The sequence below is a fragment of the Scardinius erythrophthalmus genome, assembly GCF_964197995.2.
Source record: "Scardinius erythrophthalmus genome assembly, chromosome: 20".
Lineage (NCBI taxonomy): Eukaryota > Metazoa > Chordata > Actinopteri > Cypriniformes > Leuciscidae > Scardinius > Scardinius erythrophthalmus.
This window is the reverse complement of record NC_138240.1, coordinates 17,195,406-17,207,519: the sequence shown is the minus strand read 5'-3', so window position 1 is coordinate 17,207,519 and position 12,114 is coordinate 17,195,406. Positions and strand designations below refer to the sequence as shown.

The window sequence follows — 12,114 nt, the reverse complement described above, 5'->3', positions numbered from 1 at the left end:
GTGTCGATCAGTGCAAGCTGTGATGAGAAACTCCCTAGAAAGATACGTTTTACAAAAAACACTTAAAAAATTATTATTATTCATTTATTACTGGTTTACATTTGGTAAAGTATTTAAGTATTTGGTAACACTTTACAATAAGGTTCATTAGTTAACATTAGTTAACTACATTAGTTAGCATGAACTAAAAATGAACTGAACTTATACAGCATTTTTAAAATTTGTTAATGTTAATTTCAACATCTACTACAGTAATACTTTATTAAAATCTTGTTGAACAAACAACGAACAGCTGTATTTTTATTAACTAACATTAACAAAGAATAACAACTATTGCTCATGGTTAGTTCATGTTAGTTAATAAATTAACTAATGTTCACTAATGAACCTTATTGTAAAGTGTTACCAAATATTCTCTCAAATTTTCCACAGACGCTATAGCACCCCCTTGAGGTCCCCTGGGGATTCACAGACAGCTGTTTTTAAATCTGTGCTATGGGTTGCTCTTATAGTACTAGAGCTTCTGGAAGGTTTTCATTTTTTAACTTTACAGATGTGGTCCCTTTATGAAAAAGTATTATTAAAAAAGATCTCATTTAGTTTTTCCACCAAAAAATAGCATATGAGGGCGAGGAAATGGTAGCAACCTTTGCTGTAGTGGATAGTGGATACATTTACGCATTTGGCAGACGCTTTTATCCAAAGTGACTTACATTGCATTTCAAGGTACACATTTACATTCTTATCAGTTCTTGCTTTCCCTGGGAATAAAACCCATGACTCTGGCTTTGCAAACACCAACGCTCTACTGTTTGAGCTACAGGAAAGTAGATAGCTAAAAATAGCTCTTGGGTTTGCAGAGTAATGTTTTGGAAGATGGGAATGGTTGGTGCTGAGAGGCTTGAGCTGCTAGGACGCCTGCTGGCTGGTTAACTAATTAGCTCTTTTGTATCTTGAGTGAATCTGGGCTGTATTAATGCAACATGGAAGTCACTCTGTAAGTGTTGGGCACAAACTACTTAAAAAGAGGTCACATTTTCTAAGTATACCCTGCAGGCACGACTCCCTCCACTCCACTCCCATGTCTCACACTCATATTGCAGCCGGGATGCCTACAAAATATGGACACTGTGATGACACTGAGTGTTGTTACGCCACTGAGGAAATAGGGAACTCAACACGACTGTAAATCCCAGTGCTTTTACTTTAGCAGGCTGACTTGTGAAGTTGGAATAAACTATTAATTTCAAACAAGACCTGCATGTTAAGCTTGAATTCAGCAGAGGTCATTCAGCTCAGGTTTCACTCTCTTTTCCTTATAATGACAGCCCGAAACCTTGTGTCTGGTGACTCATCAGTGATTCAGACATCTCTTTTTCTCCATGAAAAAAAAACACAAAAACGCAAACTCCTTAGTCAATACTTAGCATCTATCCCTCTATCTGTCTATCCATCCATCTACCGTATCTGTCTGTCTGTCTATCTATCTATCTATCTATCTATCTATCTATCTATCTATCTATCTATCTATCTATCTATCTATCTATCTATCTATCTATCTATCTATCTATCTATCTATCTATCTATCTATCTATCTATCTATCTATCTATCTATCTATCTATCTACCTACCTGTCTGTCTGTCTATCTACCTGTCTATCTATCTATCTATCTATCTATCTATCTATCTATCTATCTATCTATCTATCTATCTATCTATCTATCTATCTATCTATCTATCTATCTATCTATCTATCTATCTATCTGTCTGTCTGTCTGTCTGTCTGTCTGTCTGTCTGTCTGTCTGTCTGTCTATCTATCTACCTGTCTGTCTGTCTGTCTGTCTGTCTGTCTATCTATCTATCTATCTACCTGTCTGTCTGTCTGTCTGTCTGTCTGTCTGTCTGTCTATCTATCTATCTATCTATCTACCTGTGTGTCTGTCTGTCTGTCTGTCTGTCTGTCTATCTATCTATCTATCTATCTATCTATCTATCTATCTATCTATCTATCTATCTATCTATCTATCTATCTATCTATCTATCTATCTATCTATCTATCTATCTGTCTGTCTATCTATCTACCTGTCTGTCTGTCTGTCTATCTATCTATCTATCTATCTATCTATCTATCTATCTATCTATCTATCTATCTATCTATCTATCTATCTATCTGTCTGTCTGTCTGTCTGTCTGTCTGTCTGTCTGTCTGTCTATCTATCTATCTATCTACCTGTCTGTCTATCTATCTATCTGTCTGTCTGTCTGTCTGTCTGTCTGTCTGTCTATCTATGCACCTGTCTGTCTGTCTGTCTGTCTATCTATCTATCTATCTATCTATCTATCTATCTATCTATCTATCTATCTATCTATCTATCTATCTATCTATCTATCTATCTATCTATCTATCTATCTATCTATCTATCTATCTATCTATCTATCTATCTATTCCATCTCTCTGCCCTGCAGGACACTGTTCGATTTGCAAAGTTGCTTTCCACAACTCTCCATTGTCAGAAGCTCCTCTCCGGGTGCTGAATAGATGAATGGAAATGGGGAGGAAAAAAAGAAAAGGGGTCGGACATGTATCCCTAATTGGGAGTGGGAGGGAGAAAAGGTGGGCGGGGGGCACGGTTGTCTCTGCGTACAGCTGAAAGCGATATCCTTGTCTCCCCTAGCTTGCCCCACTCCCCTCTGCTCCACCCACAGGATACCTGAGAGTGAGGGTCTCTGGGGAACTGGACTAGGGGAGGCTTTCAGTGGCCATGAAAGGAGAGCGGAATAAAACACAAGAAAACTCCTGACAATATACAGTATCCCTCCCTAGAGCATGGCTCACAGCTGAAACACTATATGTGCAGCCACTGTACAATGGGGGCAAGAGTCCCTTAATAGATGCGTGGCCTTCACAGGTGAGTGGGTGGGACAGCCAGTGCTCTCCAAGCCTGGCAGAGTTAAATGAGTTCAAGGCATTGAGAGAGATGAGAGGGGCAAGAGAGGTCCTGGTGCATGATTTCAGTTTACATGCCTTCCTTTAGGAAGAAATACAGATGTCAAAATAATTTTTGATGCTGAATAAATCAAATATAATTTTCTGAACGAAATCACAATAATTTGAACCTTTAGAGCTTTGGTTGATTACAGAGAACGATCAAACTGAAAACATCAGCAAATAATTATTAGTGCACTGAAAAAAAGATGAATAGGATTTAACAATATTCACTCCGAAATTGCAAATAATTACAAGGAAATTGCAAGTAACACATTGAATTAAACATGAAATTTTGAAGCAGAAAGAATGAAATACATTTTCTTGCAAACCATACTCCAATAATCTTAGCTTCAAAAAGTCTTTTTTTTTCTTTTTTTTTTATTACAGTGTACAAGCATTTGGCTTATGGGTGAATAATAATTTTATCCTATGATCATGAAGTTCATGACTGCATATCAATTCTGCATCCAGAGAAAAACCCACACAGGAAGCTCTTACACCACAAATCCAATCATTCTCAGTGTCTCCCCCTGTAATCTATATAAGTCAAAGCATTCACCACTAGTTTTAAAGAAAGAATTGCCCCTCATGTTCTGAGGTGTGACTGGAAAAATGGCCTCCAGCGCTACAAGAGCCAATTTTTTTACCTCAACCATTCACTACCACGTCCTCTCGTTCATCGGAAGGGGAACAGCACGCTGGACGTAACTCAACCCATGGGGAAGTCGACAAAAAGGATAAACGCCCCTACAGTTTAGGTGTTTCCTATACATATGCACACACATCCATATCCTCACAATGAATGTAACTGATGCTCAAAGGGCATTGACCGTCAATATAATTGGCCTCACCATTGTGTATCTTTGAATGAGACGGTTACCCAAGAAGCCTCATGTTGGTGTAGGTACGTCCACTTTGAACATTTTGCAGACACAAAAGGGCAGCCACAGGAGAAACAAAGATGTGAAGAATCACCACTGCTCTTTCAGTTTCTTTTTACGGCATGCTGAAAGACACTGAGATGGGTTAGACAAGGTTAGCCAACAAATGGCTAATCCATCCATTTTTTTCTGCAGATTTTTTGCAATTAAAATGATATAGCATTAAATATGTTTCAAAAAGGAATATTCCAGGTTCAATACAAGTTAAGATAAATCAACAGCAGTTGTGACACTGTTGATTACCATAAAAATGAATTTCAATGAATTTGTAGTGAGGCACTTACAAAAGAAGTGAATGGGGCTGTTTTATTAGTGCCTGTTTCAATAGACACAAAACATAAACAATACGTTTTACAGTAACATAATCTGCTATATAAAATTATATCCAATTTCACAACTTAGTTGCCTTAAAATGACCATACAGATGAAAAGAACAATTATACAATATATCTTAAATAATTTAACAGTGATTTTATGCATTTATAAGCTTCACATTTTTAAATAGGCGGCATTCACTTCCATTGCAAGTGCTTCAACTTAACTTTAAATCAGACTTTTTTATTATTATTATCAACATTGTGCAGCAAATGCTGTTGATTGAGTTGAACCTGGAATATTATGTTAAGTGCATTCATATCTGTTGCACGTTCAGCAGATACGTATACCAATGTTTTCAAACACTTTTTCAAAACTGTGTGAACATCATTTTTTTTGGTTAAGAGCATTCATGAATAACATTATCATGATTCCACAAGAATAATCCTGGCTATCTAGGTTACATTGATACGCATCATCAGAGACTGCAGACTTAGTGTTCACAGGAAGCCTATGCATTATTCATACCTCTTATTCATCGGCTCATGTGACGTTTTCTATTATTTTCTCCCCTTGCTTAGATAACAATCCTTTTAAAAAAGGCCACAAAGCTTTTTTTTAACCATGTAGTTGTGGTACATGCACAGGTGTATACGTATCTATCAACAACGGCCTCTAATACATTACTTGACGTTAATATTTTATAGAGTTGTCTCCATAAGCTGACATCCAAATGCTAACAGTTACCTGGCACAAGTCTGTCAGATCAGTGTTTACATAGTCGAGAATGATTCTCTCTGTGCACTAATTTTTTCTCCATTTCTGATTCACTTTCTGCACTTGAATTAAAGTTGTCTTTTTTCCTCTCTTTTGAATGCCTTGTTCACCTCACCCCCACATGCCCTCTTCTATCTTTTTCTGTCTTGCTCTATGGTTGTTGCTACTGTCTCGAAGCAGATGGAGAGTACGGCCCAGTTTTAGCTTTTGTTCCAATGTCCCCAGAGAGTCCGGGCCCTTTCCTTGGCTCCTCCCCATCCCCTTATCTCCAATGAACTTTAGGAACCACGCTTTTCAACTAAGCATAGGAATGAGCATGTGCTCGGCTTGCAGTTTACATTGTTGTACTCACTTTTTAACACTTTACCTGTTCAGTGTGCATGCCTGATGTTCTGAAATATGTACATCTAGCCCTGAATGAAGAGGAGGTTGATCTTCATGGTGGAGGTTCTTCATAATCTGTCCATCATTTTGAAGATGGTTGAAGAACTAGAAGAGCAAAAGCAAACTATTCCCAGCACCTCACACACAAACACACTAGGGGGAAATAAAGGGCAATAGAATTCAAAGTTTTAGAGTACATAAAGCTGAAAAAGTCACTTAACTATGCTCTTCCTGCATTTTCTGTTATTGTCAAACAAAAACAGTCAACGTGTATGCAGCGATAGAGACCATCAGTGTGAAGTTGAGAAAGGTCCAGCCTTTTCTGTCTACATAACATATTAACCGTATCAAGAAACATTGTGTTGCCATAACTGTCTTAGAATTTACATCGAATACAGCCTATATGTTGGTTTTGTAGGTTACTATGAATGTTTAAATGAAGTTGAGAAGCAACACGACAGAACCATTGCGCGCGAGCCTCTCAGATTCAATGCGCCCGCGCATTGCGTAAGAAATTAAGCGGTATTTGTTTATGTTTTTCCTTCAACGCTCTACCTCAATATTTAATGAGCTGTGAAACCTCAACTCAGGCAGGCTCCCAGCTGTTGTCAGGAATAATCTATGAGTAAAACGAAAAAAAAAACGTTGGTGTCACCGATGCTGTGGTAGCCTGTAAGGGCACGCGAGGGTCAACTGACAGTTATAAAACAAGTATCCCATCAAGAATCGACAAATGTAAAGAGGTGTTCGATCATTAAAAAAAAAAAAAGTTAAAAAACAACAACAACCATTTCGTATCTATTACAGTATTTTCCCTTTTTTTATCTATTATTTATTAATTAAAACAAGCAAAAGATTTAGACCAAATGCACCATAAATTATTGCATAATAATCACCTTCCTCTTTCAAACCACAATAGGGCTGATTGCTGATGTAGGCAAATTCGAAACAGTTAAAAAAAACAGAAAAAAGAAAAAAGAAATGGTCCAGAACTATAGTAGCCTATAGGCTACAAACAGGGTTGTTTTTTTACATTTTAATGAGATATAAGGACAAAGGTTTTCCGCAAACCGCAAGTCACACATAAATCTACATCATTTTCCACCAAAGGCGAAAAAAAACATTCGTAAATAACGAGAACACTGGACCATAGTTTGTCAGATAAAAAAATATGTATAAGGCTATACAATTGCCTTCGTGGGAAACCTAATATAAAAGTACAAGTTTTGTGTCAAATTTAATAACTAGCAAACATTATGTAGCCTATTGGAGTAATATAAAGTAGATATTAAAAGTGCTCTCTTCCTCATTTTCCAGTGGCTCGTTTAGATCTGCTCTATTGTCACATACTGAATGTTGCATGCAAGTACATTATAGTGAACCTGTCAGTTCTATGTAAGTTTCTTAAAGGAGCACAACTAAATAAAACTAACAATATAACTGCAGAGCCCTTTAAAAGCAGAACTATTTTAGAACTTTTAAGCGTATCGATATGTTCCAAGGTAATAATTTTCCAAGCCTTTTTTTTTTTGTGTGTTGAGCAGACCGGACATATGGTGAAAGCTTAGTTCAGCACGACTGAACCTGACAGGTCCTGTAAGTTGTAACTATGCACTTAGCTTGCCAATTACAGATCTAAGTGATAGCCTACTTTAAGAAATAACCTGACAGTCTCCGTCGTATATTACGGTGTTATGTAAAGCGGGGTATAGAAACATGTAGGCTAAATGGAAACAGACAGTTTTACGCTTAAGAATAATATGATCAAATTCGCCTGCTAAATGCAGGTGATAAACTTTTCACCCAGTTTAAGCATCAGCTAGGCTACTCCCAATTTACAGGCGCGTGGTCGCGAAATCTGAGCGCGTTTGTCGTTTGAAGGACGCATGTAACAGGACGGCACAGATGGTCGCGCGGTTCACTAGAAGATAAAGGTATTATGGATAAGGTTGTGAATAATTTAGCGTTCTGAGCGTGTGCATGATATTCCCTATTATTCTCGATGTTAATCTGGATAGAGATCGCAGACACATGGCTCAAGTGATTGGTTAAACGCAGGGGTGGAGACACAAAAAAGCAGGTACGCAGCGCCCACTTTCATTAATAATTCCTGAGCAATTCCAGTGAAGTCTTTCAAGGGAACGGACAAAAAAAGTTTTGGAAAATAACGTATCCCTTCTATTCCTAAAGGAACTATGTCAGTAGCTTATACAATTTACAATGTGCGTGACTCGTATGTGTAATAATGTTGAAAGAATAAACATGCCCTATTCTATATTTAAATGAGCGGATCAAAATAAGCTTTTGTAAAAATAGCCCAATTCACTTGTGGTAAATGAGGTTTTAAAATGATAAATGTTGTTCATAAATAGCCTATTTAGGAACAACATTTATCATTTTAAAACCTCATTTACCCCAAGTGAATTGGGCTATTGTACATGTACATGTGTACATTTTTTATTATTATTAAACATGTAGCCTATTTTAGAGGTCTCACTGTAAAAACGTATGATCAATAAGTCATGACATGTTTTTTTGCATTGCTTTAACTCATCAAAATAAGTTAAGTAATTTTCAACTTTTTTATAAATTATACAAGATTCAACTAACTTGTTAAGTCAGTTTAATGTAGGCTAATTTATGTTGAAATGGCTTAAACATCCAAGTTGATTGTAGCCAACTTTAAAAATGAAGGCAACAACTTTTTTTAGGCTACAGTGCTGTATAAAAACAACAACAACAAAAGAAGGCTATATGTAAGTCCCCTTTTAGTTTAAGATAATTAGACGAGTTATCGTGTTTGTGTGTATGGTGTAGCCTACTACGTCAGCATGTGTACTTTGGTGCGTGCTGGCGGGCGTGTGAGCGCGTGTGTGGCAGACTCACTGAGCGAGTGTATAGTCTCTCGAGTCAGGTCCTGTGGGACTCCACTCAGCGCGCTCACCAGCTGACAGCGCGTGCTTCCAGGAGGACACCCAACACCACTTGACACGGGTCGGCCAGCAATTTTGTAAAAAATAATAAACGCTTCAATTACAGTTAAAACAATTTCTTCAATAAACATGAGGTTACGCATAGATAAGAAGCGTTTAAAACAATTAAAATCCTTTCATACGCAAAATCAAATAGTTCATGATGTTTGTTTGTCATGGCTCGAGGGTAGAGAAGCTGACAGTTGGCATACTGTGCACGCGTTAAGAAAACCGTAACGTTGATGCTAAACGTCATTAGAGAAGTGTTTTCAAACTCTGAGCAAATGAAAAGATTAACGTTGAAACAAAGTTCCAATAGAAAATAAAATTTTTGGTAGTTTTAGAGTGACAGCACAAAAACAGCGCATGCAGCTGCAATAGTTGCGTTTTCTCATTAAAGCTTACATTTTTTACGATTCGTACGAATTTATACGAAATCGCAATGGTAAAACTTTTTCTCGTGAGTTCGGGTTGGCCAAACGACGGAAACACAAACAATATTAGGAAATTAACTTAAAGAGGACGTTTACATTTTATTTGACAAATATCTTGATTACAATTCCACAAGAAAAATATTTTTGAAACCAGAAGCTAAAGAATGAAAAGATGAACTGACATTATGAGTTGGCATTATCAGTTTAATTCGTTTTTTCTTTAATTATAGGTGTCACTGCATATTAAGTGTGTTGAAGTGTACAGCTCTAATGGTATTAGTTTTACACTAGCCTATCTAATGGTAATGATTTCGTGTAAATGACACTTAAAATCAAAGGTTCCGATAATAACCAAAATGGTTTCACAGCCTTGATGCCATAAAGAACCCTTTTAAGTTCCATAAATAACTTTATTACTAACTCAACCAATACACTGATCTGATAAGCATGTTAAATTAAAAACATTCTGTAAAGAAAAAATAAATGTTTCTTGTTTCACTGAACTCGCCAAAATATATGCACTTAAAATAAAGGTTTATTTTTATCACCAAATATTTTGATAGTTGTAATGATTAAATGTCACATCAATTCTAAAGTGTTCCAATTATAAATTATAACATTTGTGAAATGTAACATATTTAGACCATTTGTTGCAATGTATATATTGAAATGATTTAAACAATAAGATCTAGACATGTTATGAGACATAATGAAAGTGATAGGATATAAGAAGTATAACAGAGATAGAGATAATAGAGATAACTCAAAGAGACATGAGACATAATCATGTTAAATTTGCCTTTTTATTTCTACAATAAAACAAAACATACGAGTAGCAAAATTCCAATGTAAGGCAAAAATTGACAAGGCAAACGAAAATAAATAGCTTAAGCTACTTCAGCTACAGAAGCAGAACACAACTTTGCATTGGAATCAAATATTAAAAAGAACGGATGTACAAAATCTAATGGCTATATTAAATATATTCGTCAAATTGGCATTACTTCTACATAAACACAATTTCTTGTTCCACGACAAAAGAATGTTTCTCAAGCCTATGGCCCGTTTTTAAAGTGCACGTAAACTTTAGAAGTTGCAAATTCTTACAGGGTTCAAAATCAATCGTATCCATGAAATAGGCCCATGACAATCTTTTCTGAATAATAAACAGTTTCAAAAACTTCAAGGAAGACAGTTTTATGCATGACATTCACATTCGAGCCCATGGCACTGCTGCACGCGGCAGTTCACATGGCGTAGGGGTCTGGTCAATGTCACGAGAAGGCAACTAAATCTATTGGCGTCAGACACAACAACATCATTGTCAAAAGATCGTACAACAAATGGATAAATAAAGCAACCCATTACAAAGCCCAAATACACGATTGACGGACAGTCCAGTAGTGTGTTTTCTAAAAAGCGCGGTGCTTGGGCAGTTTCAGTTCCGAGAGCTCGTCTTCGCTCTGCAACTCCAAGTGCGCTTCGTCAGAGTCACTGAAGTGCGAGTGAGGGGAGAACTCTCCGTCGCTCCGGTTCGACCGAGGCGAGTCCTTGCTGGCCTCCGAACCGGACTTGCTCGTTCCAGAGGGCGACTGAAGCTCTTGCTCCATGAAAGAGGCGAATGTCCCATCATCGTACTGGTACGGGTAACCCGCGCCCGTGCCTCTCCGACAGGCGCTCGGTGATCCTCTGGGAGAGCGGTCCTCCTCGAACCCCTTGGCAGGCAGCAAGTCGCAGTTTGGCGGGTCGGCTTTAGCACCGGGGCCCTGAAGCAAGTCGGACAGGGCGTTGATGTAGATCTGGGCCATCTGTAGGGTTTCGTATTTGGAGAGCTTCTTGTCGTCATCGAAAGCTGGGATGACACTGCGCAGCGCGTCAAATGCGTGGTTCAATCCGTGCATCCTTCGCCTCTCCCGGGCATTGGCAGCCACTCGCCTCTGTTTCTGCACGCCATTGGTCGCTTTGCTGGACGGGGCCCGCTGTCTGCCCTCATCTGCACCCACAGCTCCTTTAAGCCGGCAGAGCTCGCGTACTTTGACAGGACTCTTGCTGCCCTTCCTGAAGTTGGAAGCAGAGGACACGCCTTCCGAGCTCGAGCCGGGCGAGTGCAGCAGGTATTCGGCGTGTGCCGCGCAGGTGCCAGCCTGCACGGGAGCCAGCCAGGCGCGTGGGTCACTGCTGGCCATGAGTGCCAAAGCTGGTGGGTACTCGCGCTGCTCCCCCCGCCCCAAGCTTGGATGCTGGACGTCGAGTTCAACCACCTCCCTTGTCTCCGTACTCATTCCATCCATTTTGTTGTTTTGTGCTTTTTGGAGGAAAGTGGGTGGCTATGGATATGGGAACGGGGTTTTTGCCGTGGAGGATTTCTCTTCTTACACCTGTGGTGAACAGGATTTCTTTACTGATGTCTCAGAGCGACTCGTCGGTTTTAAAAGCGGCACGCGCCGGGGAGCCCCCCTTCCCAAGCTGGTCGCGTGGCGCTTTGACCAATAAGAGCATGCGGGGCAGGCGCGTGTAGGCGACCAATGAGAAGTCGCAGCAAACCCGAGAGAGGTTATTATGCCCAAACTTTCTTTCTTTTCTTTTTTTTTTTTTTTTTGATAATGTAGCGCTTCAAGCCTGTTTAACTACAGAATTATTATCACAATGGGTCGTCCCACAGGACGTAGGCCTACTCAGAATCTTAGGGACTGAATGAAGTTTTGTGGAAAGCCACCTTATAAGTTACGTTTAGGAAATTAGAGTAGGCCTTTCGACAGTCTGAAATGCGAAAGGGGTTATCAAAAATCTTTGACGACACCGTGTGCTTTGAAACTAGCTTGGTTTATTAAATTCAACTTAATTTAGTCACGTTTCTTAAATTATGCCCGAACCTCAATAAGAAAACAATCCCGATGACCTAGGCTACACTGCTTTGACAGGCATTTGCTCTGTCTACATGTATATTGTCCCATGAAATGAAAGAAACATGCATCATTTTGTATTTTGCATATTTTAGTCAATGAAATGTAATAAGTTAGGCCTATTAGAAAGTTATTTACAAATGTTTTTCCAACTTAATGCCTATTTATTTATTAGTTTACGGAATAATAGTCTAGGCTATAATATAGGCTAATCGTGCTTATAGCCTAATCATAGCTTACATGTAGCCTAATAATTATATAAATTAATAAATAATAAATAGGTGTGCTACTTCTCTCAGTTAAGCAACATTAACATTAAATAAAGTGCAATAATTAGTTAAATTGGTGCACATAAGACATTCAAGCAATGAGTGTTATACCAGATTGAGTTTCGTTTC

The 12,114-nt window shown here is 38.5% G+C and overlaps 1 protein-coding gene across 1 annotated transcript; it reads right to left on the bottom strand.

Annotated features, from left to right (window-relative positions):
- Positions 1 to 10,225: 10,225 nt before the first annotated feature.
- On the bottom strand, positions 10,226 to 11,104 carry atoh1a (atonal bHLH transcription factor 1a; the record flags this gene model as incomplete). Its single annotated transcript, XM_081348625.1, has 1 exon — positions 10,226 to 11,104. The coding sequence occupies one exon, from the start codon at positions 11,102 to 11,104 to the stop codon at positions 10,226 to 10,228; it is 879 nt and encodes a 292-aa protein (XP_081204751.1).
- Between the last annotated feature and the right edge of the window lie 1,010 nt (positions 11,105 to 12,114).